This window comes from Phaenicophaeus curvirostris, chromosome 21, assembly GCF_032191515.1.
Source record: "Phaenicophaeus curvirostris isolate KB17595 chromosome 21, BPBGC_Pcur_1.0, whole genome shotgun sequence".
Taxonomy (NCBI): domain Eukaryota; kingdom Metazoa; phylum Chordata; class Aves; order Cuculiformes; family Cuculidae; genus Phaenicophaeus; species Phaenicophaeus curvirostris.
Window position 1 is genome coordinate 695433 of NC_091412.1, and position 22108 is coordinate 717540.

A 22108-nucleotide genomic window follows, 5' to 3' on the forward strand; every position below is an offset into this window, starting at 1 on the left:
GGTCACTGATAGTTGCCTTGTCTTTGAACACCTTCAGCATGAAAAAATGGGGATTAAAATGAGTGACAAACCTGGCTTTAGAGTTAAAAGTGTGCTGGAATGAGAGGAGAATGGCAATAGCCTGAATGAAATGTTCAGACCTGGTTTGGGATGGAGAGACAGGGTTTAATAGTAGAGCTGAAAGAGTGCAAAAAGCAGCTGATGGAGAAAAAGTGATCTACGTGTTCTTACCCTGTCCCAGACACCAGCAGTGACACCAGCAGTGAGCAGACATTTTCTGCCTCTCCTTTAGAGGAAGGATTTCTCTCTAATATAAATAAACTCACCTGTGGAGGTTGTTGCTGCAGGAAATGAATGCATCGAGGAGCTTTGCAGTGTTTATTTATTAACTACAGTCGACACTCATACAACAAAAACACCCAGGGTTGGTAAGGCAAAGCTGAGACATCAGAGAGGGAGCCCGGAGTCAGCCTCTGAGGGTGCAGTCTGGCAGGAGGAACCACCTGGGGTGGGTGCTTAGTACTCGCTGCCATCAGCTTTCTGACATCCACTTTGGAAGCCTTCTCTGTCAGAGGGGTGCAACTGGGTTAAATTAACACCCCCACGCCCACAGAGACGTCAGAAGACTGGTTCCATGCCATTCTGTGCCCTGAGACCAAGAGGTGATCCAATCTGACAAAATATGCAGAAGAACCTCTGTGAGGGGCAAGTCGTTTTGGCTTTGGAAGTGAGATCACTGCTGTCCCGCTGTCCTGTAGCGTCTCCAGCTGATGAGAGTTGCTGTCATACTTTTCAGGCTGAGTTGCTGTCATCGACAGGCTGAGAGTGTTGGGGTCATTCAGCCTGGAGAAGAGAAGGCTCTAAGGAGACCTTATAGCAAACCTTCCAGTACCTGAAGGGGGCTCCAGGAAAGCTGGGGAGGGTCTTTTTAGAAAGGTATGGAGTGATAGGGCTAGGGAGAATGGCTTTAAATTGGAGAGAGGAAGATTTAGACTAGACATAAGGAGTTCTTCACACAGAGGGTGGGGAGGCCCTGGCCCAGGTTACCCAGAGCAGTGGTGGCTGCTGCGTCCCAGGAGGTGTTCAAGGCCAGGTTGGATGAGGCCTTGAGCAACCTGATCCAGAGGGAAGTGTCCATGCCCATGGCAGAGGGTAGAACTGGATGGGCTTTGAGGTTCCTTCCAACTCAAACCATTCCATGATTCTATGATTTCATCACTTCTGCTTCACTGTTGGTAAATCCCCTGTGCTCTGCTCTTCCAGGAGACCATGTGAGGTACCGCTTTGAGATGGAGCTGGTGAGGATGGGCTTCGACTTGCAGAATGTATGGCGAGTCTCTGACATCAACAACAATTACAAGTGAGTATTTCACCAGCAGGCACTCCCCACTCTCTTCTTCCTTTATCTTCCCTGCATAATCCCCGTGCAGAACAGCGGATGAGTCAGACCCAGTGAATCCTCCTCTCCGCCCTCAATAACCCTCAGGCAGATCAACATATGAGCCAGATCCCCTTTCTTTCTGCCTTTCACATCACGGAATTGAAGAAGGAAAACAGCCCACACATCAGAGCCAGCAGCAGTTGTGAACACTGACTCAGGTAGTTTATAACGTGGTGGCCATAACTCATCCATCATGACATGGGGCTGCCTTTCTGGTCAGCGTTGTCTCTAAAATGCTTGCACTGTTTGAAATGAAACCCACAGTTTTCATAAAGCCGGGCAGCTCTCCAGCTCTGTTGGGAAGTGGGATGTGAGGCAGTAGAGGGCTGGCAGGATGCGTGTGGGGAATAAGTGAGGCTGGTTCTGTCCAGCACAGAAGAGGCTGGAGGAGGATCCACTGGCAGGTCCTGGCTGCTGGGAGGGATGTTACGAAGCAGATGAAGTGAAGCTCTTCTGAGAGTGGTTGGTAAGAGGCAATGACCAGAAGGTGCAGCTTGAGAGGTTCAGACCGAGCATGGGAGGGGAACAAAATCCTTCACCAGGAGGGTGGTGCCATGCTGGGACAGATCCCTAGGAAGGTGGTGGTTCCAGGCTCAGATGATCTGGCATTGGAGGTAATGCCCTGTGAGTAGGTGAGTCCATGCCACCTGCACGTCAGAGATTCCAGCCTGGTTTACTCCCCAAGAAGAGCACAGGAGTTCTTGCGGAAGCGCTTCTGCATTCTCTGCAGCAGGTGGCATCAAGCCAACAGGATTTTATTAAGCTTTGACAGACATGTTCATCTCTGCATTCCCTGAAATCTTTTCCTTGGAACGACTAGTATCCCTCAGCCTTTTTCCTGTGTCTCTGCCAGTAAAGCCATCCCCATCCCCAACATACTGTACAGTTCCAGGTCACCAGTTTCTTCTGGAGACCACGAGAAGCCTCCGGATCACCAGCCTGGGGAAATCCCGACAGAGTTTTGCAGTTTCCTGCCTGTTCTTTTCTCTCTTCCCCAGGAATCCAGGCAGCCAGCACAAAGGTGTGGGGTTTGACTTACAGTTTCTGCTTGGCCACCCTGGCCACATCATTGCTTGAGGGCTGTGAACCTGACTGATGGCATTTACGCGGTTTCTCCAAGGATGGAGAGTCATGGAATGGTTTAGATTGGAAGGGACCTCAAAGCCCATCCAGTTACACCCCCTGCCATGGGCAGGGATACCTGCCACTGGATCAGGGGCTCCAAGCCCCATCCAACCTGACCTGGAACACCTCCAGGGATGGGGCAGCTCTGGGCAGCCTGAGCCAGGGCCTCCCCACCCTCACAGCAAAACATTCCTGCCTAAGATCTCATCTCAATCTCCCCTCCTGCAGCTCAAAACTGTCCCCCTCATCCTCTCCCTGCAGTCTGGGTTTGGGTTTGGGTCTGGGTTTGCTTTCCTCCACCTGCTGGATTCCTATGTGGGGCTCCTGGCAGGCTGCAGCTTCCTGCAGATGTCCTGAGATCTTTAAAGGTGCTGGAATTTGCTTGGGCGACTCAGAAACCAGTTCTTGCCTGCTGCTTTGGGGAGAGCGTCTTAAAATCCTGCTTTGGCTTTTGCTTCTTGCCACCTGCCTCCGTTCACAGGAATCGGGTTACATTTTAACTGCTTATAGTCCTTTTATCTTTTATTTCTCAGCATTGGCAAAGCTTGGCTGTTAGACAGGATATGCCAAGGTAATGGCTTTGTTTGTTGTCTTTCAAGTCTGTTCTGAGATGGCTTTATCTGGGAACCATTATCTTCTTCCTGGCGACAGCCATCATAAAAATAGAGCAGTACCAGTGTACAAGAACCACTCCTTCCACCATGATCAGAGTGCACTACTTCAGCATGCAGTGATTGTAAAGGGACTACACGGTCTCTGTGGCACTCACACCATCAGGTTTTATGCTCCAGGAGAAACAGACATGGTGTGGCATTCCCCATCAGCTGCTTTCCAAGACAGGAGGTGTTCTGTATCGGCCTTACACTACCCTTCCCTTCAGTGTCGATCGTAGAATCAGGGAATGGTTTGGATTGGAAGGGACCTCAAACCTCATCCAGTTCCAAGCCCCTGCCATGGGCAGGGACACCTCCCACTGGATCAGGGGCTCCAAGCCCCATCCAACCTGGCCTTGAACCCCTCCAGGGACGGGGCAGCCACCACTGCTTTGGGCAACCTGGGCCAGGGCCTCCCCACCCTCATTGTGAAGAATTTCTTCCTAATGTCTAATTTAAATCTTCCCTCTTCCAATTTAAAGCCATTCCCCCTTGTCCTGTCCCTGCAACCCCTGATCAAAAGCATGTGCCCAGTTTTTCTGGAGCCCTTTCAGTACTGGAAGCTCGTTTAAGGTCTCCTCAGAGCCTTCTCCAGGTTGAACAAGCCCAACTCTCTCAGTCTGGCCTCGTACGGGTGGTCCTTCAGCCTTCGGATCATCTTCATGGCCTCCTCTGGACCTGTTCCAACAGATCCATGTCCTTCTTATTTTGGGGACTCCAGAACTGGATGCAGGGCTCCAGGTGGGGTCTCACCAGAGCGGAGCAGAGGGACAGAATCCCCTCTCTCACCTGCTGTTCTCACTGCTTTGGATGCAGCCCAGGACATGGTTGGTTTCTTGGCTGTGAGAACATGTTGCTGGCTCATGTTGAGCTTCTCCTCCCCGAGACCCCAAGCCCATCTCCTCAGGGATGCTTTCAATCACATTGTCCCCTAAACTGTTTCTGTTTTCAAGAGTTACTCTTTCACAAGTGGATCTCCCTGCAGCCTGTGCTTGCCCTCAGACCCATTGCCACCACCTAAGACAGCAAAAACTCCCGAGAGCCCTTTCTGAGCCTCCCAAACCACATCCAGCCACGAGCTGTTTGGGTGCGGTCAGTAATGTCTTCAGACTGCTCCACAGCTGAGATGCACAGCCTCCCTTCCCCAGTGCCCTGTGTTCACCCTGACTCGGACAGGCCCACATTCACCCCAGAATGAGAGAACCTGCACCTTTTTATGAAGTTGATATCATGTTTGCCAGCTTCTGCTCCTCCAGCACCTGCAGCAATGCAAGGGAAAATTTCTCTACTGACAGAGTGGTGAAGCACTGGCAGAGACTGCCCAGGGCAGTGGTGGAGTCTCCTTCCCTCAAGGGATTCAAAGAACATGTGGCCATGGCACTTTGGGACATGGTTTAGCAGTCATGGTGGGGTTGGACTGTATGAGCTTAGAGGGCTTTTCCAACCTTAATGATTCCATGATTATTCAGTCCTGGGGATGAGTTACTCCTTGTTCCTAGCAGGTGCTTCTAAAAGTTCCCCTGCAGGAGTTTTGACGTTGACCTCTTCCTGTGCCCCATTCCTTGTCAAACGGGGTGAGGCCTGGCAGCTTCTTTGTGGGCTGGACGTGAATTTTTTGCCATGACCCTGCTGATCTGCTCGACCTTCAGTTTTGGGAGCAGGGTGGTACCTGTGAGGTGTTTGAAAAACATCTGCAGAGTTTAAATCTTCGTAGAACCATGGAATCATGAAATGGTTTGGGTTGGAAGGGACCTTAAAGTCCATCCAGTTCCAAGCCCCGCCACAGATCAGGTTCCACTCTGACTGTTCCAGCTGGGCATGCTATGACTTTTCCAAAGGGACTGAATCGGTGGGGACTTGCCCATCCCATTCCTCTTGCTGCTGGCATCTGTTCAGATGTTTATCAGCAATCCGATTGCTGACACTCACCACACAAGGTGTTCTTTAAATCTCCCTCAGGTCATTTCCTTATAGCGCAGACAGAATCTCCACTGCCATCTTCCTGGCAGAGAAATAAGTAAAGCTCATCAGCACTGACCTGTGTTCTGCTGGCAGAGAGCGTCCGATCATCATCCCCAGCAGCTCTGTGTGCATTTCTAGGGCTGCAAATGCTGCAAGAAAACCCAGCTCCCACACCAATTGAGGGTTGTTCCCCAAAACCCTCATGATTTCTTAAATCTGGAGGATGTTCCAAAGGAAGTGTTGGGGTACTCGCTGTGGGCCTCGAGGGGAGGCCTGAGGGGAGAAGATGTTTACTTGGCTCATTCCTGACAGTGCTTTTTGGATTGCTTTTCCCACTCTGAGACTGTGCTAAGATGGATGTGAGGAGGAAGAGTCACAGTCCTGGAGTTTGGGGAGCTGTGAGCTGCTCCTGCCCTCTCTCTGTGCAGCTTCCCTTGTGCAGGGTTTTGTTAGCTGAGGCCTAATCTTGCCTTCATGCTTTCTTTTATCCAGGCTTTGTTCCAGTTATCCCCAGAAGCTGCTGGTCCCTGTCTGGATCACCGATAAGGAGCTGGAGAACGTGGCCTCATTTAGATCGTGGAAGAGGATCCCTGTGGTGGTGTACAGGTAGACACAAAACCACCTTGGTGCTTGCCCCCAGAGCCAGTGCCATTTCCCTCATGGCCTGGTGCAAGTGCTGGGAAGCCAGGTTAGCAAAGCCTGCACTGTGGAGCGAGGCAACAGCGAGAGCTGCATCCTGGCCCTCACTCTGCCTCTTCCTTTTGCTTCCACCTGAAAATGTGCCACTTTTGGGACTCCTCCCAGCAGCCTCTGGGCACTTCATCTGTGGTGGTAACACAGGGGATTCTCCAGAAAGGAGAAATGGTTCCAGGAGCTGTTGCTTCTTCCTTGCTCGCAGTTGGATATGGAGATGTGGGTGACTTTCCTCCTATGGGAGGTACAGTGAGAAGCCCGTATCCAGCTCAAGTTCTCTTCCTTTGAGCTTCAAAACCTTTTCACAGGCTTGTCCTTGCCTGGCTGCTGCTTTGAAAAGCAGCCCTGGCCAAATGGAGCGTGCTGTGAGGCCCTGCTCCAGCTGGGTGTGCAGCCCTAGGGTGCCTTTCAATACCCAAGCGTGAATCCCTTCTCTTCTGACCCAATTCTGAGGGTCTGACACCATTTGGGTAACTGTGCCAAGTTTGCACAGAGCTGAACTTTGTTGATTCAGTACCTGGCAAATACATAGAGTTCCCATTCCCTGGTCAGTATTCCCAAAGTAACCAGGGCAGGGGTAAGCGGGAGACTGGGCAGCAAATAAAGCCGGGCTTGTCAGGGTGGGGTGTTTTTTCATCAGAAATCTCTGCTGGGAGACTGATGTGTTTGAAACAAAAGGAAACTGGTTGAAGAGGTGCACTCAGTCAGCATGTGAATTTTAACATACACTGTGGTTTCTGGCCTGAGTCTCTGTTGCTGAATCCACATGGAAAAAAACTTTGGAAATATCAGAGCTGCACAATGAAGGGCAGCGCTGGGTGAGAAACCCAGAGAATTCACATATCCCTTAATTCTACATCTCTGCATTGCACAGTTTTCTCTTAGAAGTTGGCAAAACACAATTTAGGACTTCTTTGAGAAGAAAACTAAATTCTACAATAGAGTGACACTGAAGTGCGGAGCTGTTCCCTCTTTGGAGCCAGCTAAGAAACTTGTGTTTGTGATTGCCTTTGCTGAAGAGGCCTGGGGTGGACAGTGTCCTGGTGAGCCTCCTGCCCAAGGGCAGAGCCGTGTGGTTTTGGTACTCGGACAATCAGTATGTTATTTGCTTTATAAAATCACTATAATCACCCAGTACCTTACAAAGTGAGCTGCAGGCCTGGGATCAGAGCAGGTGATGCTAGTAAGTGATGGTACAGGATAGAACCAGCACTTGTCCATCTGTGGCTCCTGGTTTCATGCACTCCTTTGCCCTCATAATGGAAATCTTTTGGCCAGGAGGGTCTCTGAGGGTGGTGGCTGTTCCTGGGTGTCCCTTCCTGTGTGGAAGGGGAAGGGAAGCAATTAAAAGCCTCACACTTGGCTGTTCATCACCCATTTTCAGGAGAGAGCAGACAGGTGGGCTCTGGTGCGTGCATCCCAGGGGCTGGGTGACCACTGGACTGTTAGGGATAGTCCAGAGCTTCTGGAGAACAAGGCTGGAGTCTTCAGGTTGCAGTCAGATCTGTAGAACATGGCACCAGAGGTACCACATCATCAGTTTTCTTACAGAAAACGCCGTTTGGCTGGTGAGCAAAGCAGGAGTTCAAGTCTCCATCTCCAAGCCCTCAGTGGAGAAGAGGAGCCTCCAGGCACAGTTGGCTTTTAGAACAAGGCAGAGGATGCAATGAATGACTCAGCTGACTGCAGTGGCAGACAGGCGCTGTGCGCCAGCCGATCCTCGGTGTTGCTGTCTGCACACCCACCTTCAGGAGACCTTGGGATGCTGTTGGTGAGAGAGCTCCTCACCGGTGCCCAGCATCACCCTTGCCTGTGTCTGTGCTGCAGTGGCCACTGGAGATCAGCGGGCAAACAGCAGGCACTGCTCCAGCCCCGTGGTGGAGCACATGGTCTCAGGCTCTCCGGTCATGCCAGGACGTAGCCCAGAGACTCAGGAAATAACACCACATGCATCTCAGTTGGGATCCTTTCGGTCACAGCTCTGTAAATGCTTTCTCAGCTCTCTCATGTTTTGAGCTGAGCTGTGTGACTTTTTATTGTGGATGAGTGCTCTTACAGCCAGGAAATGAGAGAGAGTGAACTTGAGAGACGTTAGTTGGTGCTTTCTGGGTGGCTGGGTTAAATGGCATGTGCTGACACCATCGGGTACGCTCTGACCTTGTGCACTTTTTCCAGAAGCCATAGACCCTTCTGGACTATCCTGTGTCCCCAGTAGCTTTGTCACAGAACTGTCATCCCCTTTTCAGGAGGTTTGTGAATGCCTTGGCCAAGATGTTCATGTGAAAATGAATACTTAATTCCTACCTCAGTCGTACCCCTAGCTGTCAGTCGGCAACAGCCAGGGGAGAGTACATGTTTTAGGTGTTGTTCATAAGCAGCAGCTCAGGCCTCCACCCCAAAACTCCCTGCTCTGATGCTGCGGGAGCTCAGCTTTCTGACATACCAGCAAGAAATGAAACGTTTTAACAACCAGTGCATGCTTTAGGGGAGGGAAAGAGAAAGAACAGGAGAACGGAATAGTATTAAACTCAATAACTGTTACTTTCCCAAAGCACAGTTCTAATTTATTTAAAGTTCTCTCTGTTTTAATATATAAATATTGACATATCTATATGCAACCGTTTATATTTTATATAGAGTGTGCTGACAGATAACGGTATCTATTGATATCATAGACTCATAGAATAACCAGGTTGAAAGAGACCCACCGGATCATCGAGTCCAACTGTAAATATAGCACTGTAAATCAAAATACCAGACCAGTTTGTAGGGTAATAGCGAGAGCAACAGGCAGCAGAAACTCCCTGTTCATGGTAGCGGCAGTTGAGTTGCCGGTAACAGCCGTCAATCCTGGAGGTGACTTCCCAGTCGCTGCAGCCGACCTCGGAGTTGCCACTATCCACTGGCACCAGCTGTTCCCGACAGCTACTCCTGCCAGCGCAGCAGCCACTGCCTCCTCTGCCGTCTTGTGTTGCTGGCTGTGCCAGCTCCATTGGCCGCTCCTGTGCTGCTCACAGCTGTCTTGACAGCCTGAGAGAGTTGGGGTTGTTCACCCTGGAGAAGAGAAGGCTCCAGGGAGACTTTAGAGTCTGAAAGGGGCTCCATGGGAGCTCGGAGGGGCTTGTGATCAGGGACTGAAGGGATACAATGAGCAGGATCGGATTTCAGCTGCAAGAGGGGAGACTGAGATGAGATCTTAGGAAGAAAAATTTTCCCTGGGGGAGTGGGGAGGCCCTGGCGCAGGTTGCCCAGAGCAGGGGTGGCTGCCCCATCCCTGGAAGTGTTCAAGGCCAGGTTGGATGGGGCTTGGAGCCCCTGATCCAGTGGGAGCTGGCCCTGCCCATGGCAGGGGTTGGAACTGGATGGGCTTTGAGGTCCCTTCAAACCATTCCATGATTCCATGATCTTCTGCTTCTCCCCACTGCAGTGTGAGCGACAGCCTCTGTGTCGCTGCCTGCGTTAGGAATAACAGTTCTGTGAGCTGCCCTGCCCCATTTCACTGCTTGGATGCATGAGTGAATGCAGCGGAGGAAGCAATGGGGAGGGTATGCGGGTATGCAGGGCCGTGCAGAGGTGGAGTTGTCCAGGGTTGTTTCAGGGGGTTCACAAGGCTCTTGCTTCCTTTGCAGGCACATGCGCAACGGGGCAGTGATTGCGCGCTGCAGTCAGCCTGAAATCAGCTGGTGGGGCTGGCGGAACGCTGACGACGAGTATCTGGTGACATCTATTGCCAAAGCCTGTGCCTTGAACCCTGGAGTAAAGGTTCCTGGCGGCGTGCCGCACACTGGGAGCAGCGACGGCAGTGAGGCCTGCGAGGCTGACTTTGGTAAGACAGCCTGCTCCCTTCCACGCTCTCCCAAATAGGGGAATCATTCAGTGCTTCCTACACCTGAACATTGCTGGCACTGCTAACAGGCTGTTACAGTGCAAAGTTTAAAACTGAAATCCCCATGGATCATCAGGGCCCTGTCACACCTCAACCCCGGTGTGTGGGGTGGGTCCCTGCTCTCGCTTGCAGGCAGCGTTGGCTGTCGTAGGTGGGCAGGAGGTGCTGGGAGCTCAGTCCATGCTGTCTCCGCAGACTCGTCTCTGACCGCGTGTTCCAGTGTGGAGAATACAGGGACGCCTCAGAAGCTGCTGATCCTTGATGCCAGGTCCTATACAGCAGCTGTGGCCAACAGGGCGAAGGGAGGCGGCTGTGAATGTGAAGGTACAGAGGGCTCATCTCATCCCGAACTCTTTCTCTGAAACCTCTTTGTCGAAAGGGTGCTAGAGCGCAGCTGGGGTCTGGCTGGCAGTGTGGGACTCCCTCTCTGGGAGCCTGTTCAAAGATCATGCAAAGCTGGTTGTTATTAAGAGCAATCCATTGTGGAGAAGGACTGGGGGTGTGGAGAAGGACATCCATATTGTGGAGAAGGACTGGGGGTGCTGGTTAATGAGAAACTCAACACGAGCTGCCAATGCACACTCGCAGCCCAGAAACCAGCTGTGTCCTGGGCTGCATCCAGAGCAGTGGGACCAGCAGGGCGAGGGAGAGGATTCTGCCCCTCTACTCCACACTGGTGAGATCCCACCTGGAGCTCTGCATGCAGTTCTGGAGTCCTCAGTACAGGAAGGACATGGAGTTGTTGGAACAGGTCCAGAGGAGAGCTACAAGGGTGATCCGAGGGCTGGAGCATCTCCTGTATGAGGCCAGGCTGAGAGAGTTGGGGTTGTTCAACCTGGAGAGAAGAGAAGGCTTTGAGGAGACCTTATAGCGACCTTCCAGTACCTGAAGGGGGCTACAAGAAAGCTGGGGAGGGACTTTTTACAAAGGCGTGGAGTGATGGCACTAGAGGGAATGGCTTTAAATTGGAGAAGGGAAGATTTAGACTAGACACAAGGAGGAAGTTCTGCACACTGAGGGTGGGGAGGCCCTGGCCCGGGTTGCCCAGAGCTGTGGTGGCTGCCCCATCCCTGGAGGTGTTCAGTGCCGTGTTGGATGGGGCTTGGAGCCCCTGATCCAGTGGGAGGTGGCCCTGCCCATGTCAGGGGCTTGAATTAGGTGATCTTTAAGGTCCCTTCCAACTCAAACCATTCTATGATTCTAGGATTGTATTCCAGACACGCGGGTGCTGACCTCCCGAGCTTTGGCAGAACTGCCTTCCTGACGACCAGAGCTGGTGCTGTGCGAGGAGGGCTGGACGGCATGTCTGGAGGCAGTTGCAGTGCCTCTCTCTCAATGTTTCTCTCTCTGTTGTGTTTAGAGTATTACCCAAACTGTGAAGTCGTGTTCATGGGCATGGCCAACATCCACTCCATCCGGAACAGCTTCCAGTACCTGCGTGCTGTCTGCAGTCAGGTGCCAGACCCCAGCAAGTGAGTGCCCATTCTTGAGCCGAGTTCATGTCATGCTCCTTCTCCTTTTTCCTATCCCAGGTTTCTGTCTCAGAAAAGGGAAGGATGGGATCATGCTGGCAGTATTTGAATGCTGCTAATGCTGGTCCCTGGTAATCTAGGAGGGACGGCAGCACTGCTGTGGTGTCACTTGGTGTGACTGTCCTCTGAGGGTTATAACGTGCAGCTGGACCTGGGAAAAATTGAAATGAGGAGTTGGGTTCCTTCCATTTATCCCTGGGCTGTCTCCTCTTTAATGTATTTTAGGAAAGACTGATTTTCATTGAAGACTCAACTTACATTAAAATATATAAAATAATAGGTATAATAAGTATAAAGTAGTGGATTAAGAGCAGCCCTGAGGAGAAGGACTTGGGGTGCTGGGGGATGAGAAGAGCAACATGACCTGGCAATGTGCAACTGTGTCCTAGGCTGCATCCAGAGCAGTGGGACCAGCAGGCAGGGAGGGGATTCTGCCCCTCTGCTCCCCTCTGGTGAGACCCCACCTGGAGCCCTGCGTCCAGTTCTGGAGTCCTCAGCACAGGGAGGACATGGAGCTGTTGGAGCGAGTCCAGAGGAGGCCATGAAGATGATGTGAGGGCTGGAGAGCCTCCTGTATGAGGCCAGGCTGAGAGAGTTGTTCAGCCTGGAGAAGAGAAGGCTGTTGGGAGACCTTAGTGCAGCTGCCAGTACTGAAAGGGGCTCCAGGAAAGCTGGGGAGGGGTTCTTGTTCAGGGAGGGCAGGGATACAACAAGAATTTCAGCTGCAAGAGGGGAGACTGAGGTGAGATCTTAGGGAGAAATGTTTTGCTGTGAGGGTGGGGAGGCCCTGGCCCAGGTTGCCCAGAGCAGTGGTGGCTGCCCCGTCCCTGGAGGTGTTGAAGGCCAGGTTGGATGGGGCTTGGAGCCCCTGACCCAGTGGGAGGTGTCCCTGCCCATTGCAAGGGGTTGAGACTGGATGCGCTTTGAGGTCCCTTCTGACCCCAACCATTCCATGATTCTGTGATTCTGTATCTTTATTTTCTCCACTGGAGTGCTCAGCCGCTACTTTCTTGCTTTTCTCTTGTCTTCTAGCTGGCTTTCCGCCCTGGAGAGCACCAAGTGGCTGCAGCACCTTTCGGTCATGCTGAAGGCAGCGGTGCTGGTCTCCAATGCAGTTGACAGAGAAGGACGCCCAGTGCTGGTTCATTGCTCTGACGGCTGGGACAGGACTCCACAGATTGTGGCACTGGCAAAGATCCTTCTGGATCCCTACTACAGGACCATGGAGGTAGGAGCTGTGCTTTGCTGCTGGTTCGCATCTGTTGAAAGACTAAAAGGCAGCTTTGGTCTTGGAGTCTCCAGTAAAGGATTGCACTTGGCAATCAGCTTGGTGCCATTTCAGACCTGTTACTGGAGGAATTTTCCATGTGCTCTCCCTGCCTTTTTTCGGTGGTCTCTGCTTCACTGCCCTGCCCAGTGTGGTGAAAGTGCTGGAGCAAACATCCCCTGGTGCTCAGAGTTCAGCTGCTTCCCAACTCCAGTTGTGCTTGTTCTCCAGGCTGTTTGTTGTATGGAAATAACGGCTGTTTGTTCATGTTTGGAAGCCTTGGACTTCCTGGTGCTTTGCTTGTAGGCCGCGCACCGGTGCAGCCTCCTTTCCAGCCCCTCAGGAGCCCTGGGTTTGCCTGGCGCTGCTGGTGTGTGGCACTTGCCGTGTCCTGCTCCCTGCCCACAGCAGAGTGCCCACAGTTAGGCTGGTTCTTCTGTTTCCAGGGCTTCCAGGTGCTTGTGGAATCGGATTGGCTGGATTTTGGTCACAAGTTTGGTGATCGCTGTGGTCACCAGGAGAAGGTGGAAGATCAAAATGAGCAGTGCCCAGTTTTTCTGCAGTGGCTGGATGCTGTTCATCAGCTCCTGAAGCAATTTCCTTGCCTCTTCGAATTCAATGAAGCTTTTTTGGTAAGAAATATGCATGCAAACATCTCTTTATCCCTTGTGAGCAGAGGCACAGAGAAGGCAATGGTATTTTATGGTGTTGCAGTTGAAAGAAACCAAAAGCTGAGTTCTTCAACAATGAGGAAGTGTCTAGGGAGCTTTGGGCTCTACTGGCATTCCTGATATCCCTGCACTATGCAGCTCCAGCTCTGCCCACCACTTGCAAGGCATTTGACCTGGTTCTGGATGTGTGATGCTGGTCTCTGTTCAGCTGCATGCAGTCTCCTCCTGCTCCCAGTGGGTGCTGCCAGCTCAGAGCACCCAGATCGCACAGCGATGAGTTCATTCTCTATGTGTTCTCAGTAAATTCTCTGATTTCTTTGGGTCACTTCTTTCTTCTCTGAGTCTCCTTCCAGACCAGTGAATTCAGATGCCAACAGCAGTGCTGTTCTGATTAGAAGTCTGGTTTGTGTTTCTCAGAGCCGTTTGAGTCTGGAACATTTAAAAGTAATTAGGGAAATGAAAGCTCTTAACCTCTGTGTATCCAATGACACAGGTGAGGGGTACAGAGGAGTGGGTATGGGATCCATGAACAGTTCCACTGATCCAAGTGATGCCTGTTGCTGTCCCCTCCATGTCCCATGCAGTGGAAGAGCAGACAGCAGCAGGGTCACTGGCTGGGTGGGGGCTGCCTGTGCCATCCCAGAGGAGCAGGAGATGTTTCCCAACAGCCCTGACAGTTGTTCCCCTCCTGCTGCTGCAGGTGAAGTTGGTGCAACACACGTATTCCTGCCTCTATGGGACCTTCCTTGGGAACAGCCCCTGCGAGCGAGAGATGCACAACATCTACAAGCGTACCTGCTCTGTGTGGTCCCTCCTGCGGGCAGGCAATAAGAACTTCCACAATCTTCTCTATATGCCAGGCTCTGAGCAGGTGAGCAGAGCTCCTGACCCAGCTTTCTAGGCTCTCTGCCTGCTGGGCATGGGTTGGAAAGATTTCCTTTTACATTCATCGTGATTGTGCATGGTTGTTGCAGGTGCTGCATCCCGTGTGCCATGTGCGAGCGCTGCATGTCTGGACCGCAGTGTATCTCCCAGCCTCCTCACCATATCCTCTGGGACAGGAGGACATGGACATTTACCTACCCTCTGGATCTCAGAGCCAGGAGTTCAGTGGCAGATGTTTGGACAGGTAAGAGCCTGGAGCTCTAGGCCCAGGGTGCCGCCTGCCCACAGCACTTCTTTCTCTCCTCACTCACTGTAGTTGTTGTTTTGCTTGTTTTCACCTTCCCTGTGGAGACCCAGAGTCTGGAGAAGAGGGCGCTGAAAGGAGACCTTATGGCTCTCTACAACTACCTGAAAGGAGGTTGTGGAGAGGAGGGAGCTGGGCTCTTCTCCCAAGTGACAGGGGACAGGACGAGAGGGAATGGCCTCAAGCTCCACCAGGGGAGGTTCAGGCTGGACATCAGGAAAAAATATTTCAAAGAAAGGGTCATTGGGTACTGGAACAGGCTGCCCAGGGAGGGAGTTGAGTCACCTTCCCTGGAGGTGTTTAAAAGACAGATGGATGAAGTGCTGAGGGTCATGGTTTAGTGATTGATGGGAATGGTTGGACTTAATGATCCAGTGGGTCCTTTCCAACCTGGTGATTCTATGATTCTATGATAGTGTTGTCCCAGCGCTGGGAGAAGACCGTGTACAGTTCCCTGCACTGCATGAGGCAGAGGAACTCATGCCGTGGTGCTGTGCCCTTTGTCTCCTGGCGCACTACCCTTTCCCTCCCACCCCGGGATCTGTCATTAGGCATATTTCCCTTCCCTCATCCCAGGTTTGACCCAAATGAGGCAAGTTTCAGGAGCTTTGTTTGGAGCTTTGTTTATTTTTGAGTTCCAGATTACCAAAGACGAGATCGATGGATGACCTGCTCTCAGCCTGTGACTCCAGCAGCCCGCTGACCCGCACATCCAGCGATCCAAACCTCAATAACCACTGCCAGGAAGTCCGGGCAGGCCTGGAAGCCCGGCACGGCCCCACTGAGGGCACCGAGCTGCTGTTGGGTGAGGGCAGCGTGCTGGCTGTGGGAGAGAAACAGCAAGCAGAGGAGTGGGAGGAAAGCACTGCTCTGCGAGCCAGCAGCACTGGTAGCAGCCACCCTGAGCATGAAGGGCAAAGTGAGCAGCCAAGCAGCCGAGCTGCTGTGCCAGCATGCAGCGTTCCTCTGGAGGCAGAAAAGGGAAATGGAACACACACAGTGGAACTGGATGGCTTGTGTCCAGCTCCAGATCTCTCAGAACAGGAAAATGTTGACAGGATTTCCAGCAGTTCTGTAAAGCAGGTAGAAACTGCTCCCCAGGAACCAATGAAGGCTTCTGGTGTGGTGTCCAGTGGAGGAGGATGCTCCAAGAGGAACACTACCTGCCAAGGCATTCCCAGCCAGGAGTCCCTGGCACCAAGCATCCCTTGTCAGGACATCCCAGGCCCTGCCCTGGGCCTCCCATGCCTGGATGAAGACAATGGCAAAGGCGATGCTGGAAGGATGCCCTGTGAGGAGCCTGGCCGCCTGGGGAGAGTCCCGCTAGAGCAATGGCGTAAACCCATTTCCCAGAGCCAAAGCAGTGAGTTTTCCTTCCTGGAATCCAACTGGGACAGCTTTCAAGGAATGGTGACATCGCTCCGCAGCGGGGAGCCTGCACCTCGACAACTCCTCTCTCACAGCTGCTGTAGCAAGAGGCTGAGTGGCAAAGCGCTGCGAGCGCCAGGCCAGTGCCTCGGGGGCCGCTGGGCTGCCCGCGAAGGTGCAAAGCCTTCCATCTGCTCTGGCCGTGTTGGGACGCATTTTGCGGGCCCTGCAGGGAAGCCCAGCCACTCATGGCAACCCTGCTGCCTGAAACAAGCATCTGTCCCCAAGCACATGCCACCAAAATGTCCTTCTCCTGTGCCTCCTCTCTACCTGGACGACGACGGGCTGCCCTTCCCCACAGATGTGATTCAGCACAGGCTGCGGCAGATCGAGGCCAGCTACAGGCAGGAGGTGGAGCAGCTGCGCAGGCAAGTGCGGGAGCTGCAGCATCGCTTGGACATCCGCCACTTCTGTGCCCCTCCAGCCGAGCCCCCAATGGACTACGAGGATGACTTCGTAAGTAACCACCTCTGGTTACTCCTGGTTGACAGTGGTCTCTACACCCCCTCGTGCTGTCACCACACCCCGTCATGCCATCCTTACCAGCCCACAGCTCCCCTTCTCTTCCTTCTGCAGGGGATGGTTAAGATCGTTCCTATGTTTCCCTGTTTCCCTTCTGTCCGTGCGCCATGTCCTCATGCCACCCAGAGGTATTACTGCCTCTTGAGGGCCAAGCAATGGCTCCTGCACAGTCAGGAATGCTTTGCCTCCTCGTATGGGGAGCTGTGGTGCCCCCCATGTACCCCCCACAAGTGTGGCTGAAGCTGGGGATGCCTTCGACCATGACTGAGGCAGCTCAGGGCATTTGTGACTTCATCTCTTTTTGCAGACATGTTTGAAGGAGTCGGATGGCAGCGACACTGAGGATTTCTGTTCTGATCATAGCGAAGATTGTTTGTCAGAAGCGAGCTGGGAGCCTGTGGATAAGAAGGAGACTGAGGTACGTGCCCCATTATGGCAGCTGTAAGACAGCAGGAGAGGTTGCTTTGCAGCTGATGGTGGTTGCATCAGCAGAGCGTGGGCTGGGAGCAGAGCCGAGAGCAGCACCCTTGTCCTTTAACACATCCTCTGCTGCCGCTGTGATCGATAGAAGGGAACCTGTGGGGTGGACATGGTCCGAGCTAGGCTGGGGTGCCCCAAAGCCACGTCTCCACCTGTGCCAGGGTTCTGAGAGCTGGTAGTTGTGGTGTCACAAACCTAAAGCTGATGAGAACTGATATTTGCCCTAGGTAACACGGTGGGTTCCAGACCACATGGCCTCGCACTGCTTTAACTGCGACAGTGAATTCTGGCTGGCCAAGCGGAGGCATCACTGCAGGTAAGCAACGTTGTCACTGCAGTTTCACTCTTCTTCTCAGCCTGTTTCTGCACAAAATACCCATCTGCAGTGTTTGTTCCCTCCCACGCCCAGGAGAAAGTCTTTCCCTTATTTGCCAGGTCTCATAAATTCCCTGCAGACTTCCATTCAGATTTCCTTTCTTTGTTGTTCCTGGTTCTGTTTTCCCTAGGCCTTTCACCCTTCTCCTGGGTAGCAAATGCCTGTTAGACCCTTTTCAGCGCTCACCAGCCAGCTTGCACTGCAGAGTGCAGTGTGTGCTTTAAGAAACACCTTGACAAATCATAAGTAAGGCTGGTGCTTCACCCCCGGACTGGATCTTTTGTACTTGCTGAAGTTTCCCTGTTCCCAGCTCTCTTTTCACTGGATTTCTTCCTTCTTGACAGGAACTGTGGGAATGTGTTTTGTGCTGGTTGCTGCCACCTGAAGTTGCCCATCCCCGATCAGCAGTTGTACGACCCTGTCCTCGTCTGTAACTCCTGTTATGACCACATCCAAGTGTCTCGTGCCAGGGAGCTCATGAGCCAACACCTGAAGAAACCCATCGCCACAGCTTCCAGCTGAATTCCAAACATGGGACCAGTCTGAGCCCAGCCTTTTCTCTCGGGTTTGAAGGGTGACTCTGCCTCCACTGTGCTTGTGTGAAGGCTTTCAGTGCAACACTTGGACACCAAGCTGGAATGCACTGTCTCCAGCAGTCTCGCTGTCAGTCTGGAGCGGAGGAGCATGGGAGCATGGGGTGTGTCTGGGCCGCGTACATTGCAGTCTGACACCTAGGGCTAAAGAGGGGGTTGCACCCTCTTTCCTTTGTGGGCTGGAAAGCAGTGTTTTCACAGCTATTGCCTGTGCAAAGTCCCCCTAAAGCAATAGGAAGGCGTGTTTAGCAGAACTCCCCCTGCAAAGTCTACTGGATGAGAGGGAGGAGGGCCGACTCCAGGTGTCACTGTGGGCTTCCAAAGGGCCACAGCCTGGAGCAGCTCTGTAGATACTCTTTCCATGAGTGTGATTTGCAATCAGCTTGGTGAACAAGATTCATCAACCACCACAAATTGATTTTTTTCTCTTGAGCATAGCAGAGCAATTCATTCTGGCTGGAAACAGGCCGAGCAGGTTTTGCCTGTTTTCACGCTCCGCTAGGATTGGTGGATGCCCCTGACTTTGCCCCTACTCCCAAACACTGCCGAGAGACCAGGAGATGGGCTTTTTCACTTCTACTCTGGCTGGCTGCTTTGTGTGCGGTGGTGTCAGCCTGGTGCTAATACAGGAATGGCACCTGATCCTCTCCTGGCATGGAAACAGAGCTCATGTTCCTGTGTTGCTCCTCCTCCCTTTTTCTGCCCTCAGCTCTCCACTTCCTACTGCTCTTTGTCCTGAAAACTTGATACCTTGAGGGTTTAGGCCATAATATGTTGTTTTACCTCCTGGAATGTGCTGTCTGGTGTGCGTGAGGGTTTCAGTCCAAATGCTGCTATCTATTTCTGTGCACTTAATGTAACCCGAAGAAGGGGGAATGAAGCATCTATACCAAAACAGGGGTGGGAAAGGACCCTGGCTGACACAGACACTCTGGTCTGCGCTTTTCACTTGCGGGAGTACAGCTGAGTTACAGTGATAAACAGCGAGGTGTGGAAACAACCCCTCTGACTTGCCCCAGCGCTACCTAAAATGCCTCTTGGATTTGACTTTTTTTGTCTCCTGTGCAGTGGTCAAAGTTCAGAGTTGCCAAGTTGCATTTGCCTCTCTGCTTCTTCAGACTAGAGAGCAGGGATCCCAACTCATTCTATGGAAAATGAACTGGCTTTAGAAAGAAAGAAAGGTTAAGAAAGAAAGTGGAATTCCACCTTCAGGTGGACTTCCAATCCCTAGATCCCTTGGGCAGTCTCCATCCTGCCTTCATTCTGAGAAATCTGCGGGTGTTAATGAGAAAGAAGAGATTGGAAGTGGACATTTCTTGGAAAGATGCAGATTTTGTTCCAACCAACTGAAAATGTCTGATGCGTTCTGTACCTCGGGAGCTGAGACACCGTGTTGGGGGGAAGGATATGTGAGGACATTTGCTCTGATCGCAAGGCAGAGTTCTTTACACTGCTGTGAGTTCCTGGGTGCTTTGCAATGGTTTGACACCATCGGAGGGAATGGAATCGTGACCCTTTCCTGCACTTTGCTCTGTCAGCCTCTGGTTTTATAATCCCATAGTGCAAGCAAAGCTAGCGTCATCCGAAGAGCCTGGCTTCCTGGGACTCTGCTTCTTTTCCATACTGGGAACAACCAATATGGCTTTGGGACGAGAAGGCACTTTGCTTCAGATTCTCCCCTGCCTTGTACCTTGCAGTCATTGCCAGACATGGAAGAATGACTGTTGGGCTGGCAGAAGAAACTGGATTTGCTCCTGATTTGCACATGTTGGAATGACTGCAAGCAATAAGGAGGCTAGGAAAAAGGCCATCCTGGCCCTTCCGTTCAGGCCACTGGTCCAAACTGCTTCTGGCTCTGGTGAGGTTCAGCATCACAATGTGCTGGCCAAACACTCTCAAATCAGTTCGATGGCATTGTGACAAACGAGGTGTGCTGTACAACTCAATACAGGCGAAATAAAATCTCTATATTAGTGCTGCTGGGTCTGGACCCATTCTTCTGTTTGTGGTGAGTTCTTGCACCACAGTGCCCAGGCTGCTGCTGCTTGCTGCCCTTCCCCTTGCTTAGGGGGTGTTAGGAATTCAATATCCCTGCTCACAAAGAATCAAGGGTAGGACATAAAGCACCCTACATGATGGTCTGCCACTCAGAGGCCCTCTGCTCTCCTCTGAACAAACCTGTATCTGCCCAGGGTACCCACCCCTTCCAGCCTCTCCCACGAGGACTCAGTGAGGAATTTCTCTTTTGCAAGGACGAGCTGTTAGAAGGATTCACTGACTTCTCACTAATGAGTTTAGAATCATAGAAACATTGAGGTTGGCAAAGCCTTCTAATCTCATCCAGTCCAACCATCAGCCCAACCCCACTTTGCCTGCTAAACCGCGTCCCCAAGTGTCACAGCCACATGTTCTTTGAACCCCTCCGGGGATGGAGACTCCACCACTGCCCTGGGCAGCTTCTGCCAGGGCTTCACCACTCTGTGAGTAAAGAAATGTTTACCAATATCCAATTTAAATATCCAGTGGCACAACCCACCTGACCACACCCTCCTTTCTGGGAGTCGTAGAGAGTGATGATGTCTCCCCTCAGCATCCTCTTCTCCAGACTAAACCACCCCAGGTCCCTCAGTCCCTCCCAGAATCCCTGGGCTCCAGACCCTTCCCCAGTTCCATTCCTTTCTCCAGACACACTCCAGCCCCTCAATGCCCTTCTTGTAGAGAGGGACTCAAAACTGAACCCAGGATTCAAGGTGCAGTTTCACCAGCACCAAGTGCAGGGGACTTCCCTGTTCCTGCTGGCCACCCCAGGGCTGATCCAAGCCAGGATGCTGTTGGCCTCCTTGTCCACCTGGGCCACTGTTGGCTTATCTTCAGCCACTGTTGACCCACACTTAGGTTGATGCTCAGGCAAAATATACACCAACAATTTATAAATGATGCATCAGAAAGAAAAATAGAATCATGGAATGGTTTGGGTTGGAAGGGACCACAAAACCCATCCAGTCCCACCCCTGCCATGGGCAGGGACACCTCCCACTGGATCAGGGGCTCCAAGCCCCATCCAACCTGGCCTTGAACCCCTCCAGGGATGGGGCAGCCACCCCTGCTCTGGGCAACCTGGGCCAGGGCCTCCCCAACCTCACAGCAAAACATTTCTCCCTATGATCTCATCTGAATCTCCCCTCTTGCAGCTAAAATGCATTCCCCTCATCCTCTCCTTGCCCTCCCTGATCCAGAGCCCCTCCCCAGCTTTCCTGGAGCCCCTTTCAGGACTGGAAGCTGCTCTAAGGTCTCCCCGCAGCCTCCTCTCTGTCCTTCCCTTACTCTTCACAGGTCACTTCTCAAAGCCAGCATGATGTGTCTAATTATTGTGTTTTTCTTTCATCGAGGCGCCGATTTGGCATCTGTCACATCCTCTGAAATATTTCCTCTCTTTGAAGGATGTCCTTTGGTTTCTAAAATCCTTTCATTCTGTGTTTAACCCTGCCAGCATATTCTGACCTTCGTGATGCAGTTTTTGACCACTGAGCAGCACTTTTCAATTATCACCATGTCACCTGTGAGGTCCCTCGTCTCTGAAACTCATTGTTGCTGTCATGGGAGGCTTTATCTCCTCTAAAAATGTTGTTGAGTTTTACTGTGCGATGAGTGCTGCAACACAGGGAGTTTCCAGTTACTCTTCTTCAAGCAGCTCAGGACCACAGGAGGTGTTATGTGTGCTTGTGCTTGGTCAGTAGCACCAGGGAGCAGCTGTTAGCTGCAACGATGTGGCTTTTAGCAGATGGGACTGGATCTTGAACCGGCAATGGCAGAGGTGATGGTTCTGCTGGGTTCTGCACTGTCTCCAGCAGCCCGTCTTTCTCCCTGATCTCCTTGTCCACCTGAAGGTCTTTTTCAACCCACCGAGTCTATGATTCTAAGGGACTGGCAAGCACCCACAGATCAAAGCATGGAGGTGTCCGCTCACACCCCCAGCCGCCCCCCGAATGGGACAGCAGAAGTGGGGAGGTGAGGTGGCTGCATGGGGCTGCACTGGGTGTGAGGTTTGGGAATCTGGGTCCCCAGAGGGTGGAGGCTGCCCTCGCTGGTGGGTCCAAGATTCACCCGCTGTGGGAAAATACATCAGTGCTCTCAGTGCTGCTTGTCAGGGGTTCAGGGCACAAAAATGTCTGATAGAAATCGTGCTGTGACAGGGTAAGAGCCAATGTCATTTTGTGGAATAATAACTGATTGAAAGAAGAATAAAAGGCATAGCTAGGAATCACAGAATCAGCGAATGGTTTGGGTTTG

The 22108-nt window shown here is 52.2% G+C and overlaps 1 protein-coding gene across 2 annotated transcripts in view; it reads left to right on the plus strand.

The window, feature by feature from the left end:
* MTMR4 (myotubularin related protein 4) overlaps nt 1-19793 on the plus strand; it is a 34972-nt gene extending 15179 nt beyond the window's left edge. For both annotated transcript variants that reach the window (XM_069873920.1, XM_069873921.1), the window contains exons 6-18: nt 1264-1360; nt 5674-5787; nt 9504-9700; nt 9956-10084; nt 11121-11232; nt 12325-12520; nt 13006-13191; nt 13931-14101; nt 14205-14359; nt 15061-16303; nt 16677-16787; nt 17077-17165; nt 17570-19793. In XM_069873920.1, coding sequence (XP_069730021.1) covers nt 1264-1360; nt 5674-5787; nt 9504-9700; nt 9956-10084; nt 11121-11232; nt 12325-12520; nt 13006-13191; nt 13931-14101; nt 14205-14359; nt 15061-16303; nt 16677-16787; nt 17077-17165; nt 17570-17747 — 2978 coding nt within the window. In that variant the 3' untranslated portion in view covers nt 17748-19793. The remainder of the gene's footprint in view (nt 1-1263; nt 1361-5673; nt 5788-9503; nt 9701-9955; nt 10085-11120; nt 11233-12324; nt 12521-13005; nt 13192-13930; nt 14102-14204; nt 14360-15060; nt 16304-16676; nt 16788-17076; nt 17166-17569) is intronic.
* Nucleotides 19794-22108: the final 2315 nt, after the last annotated feature.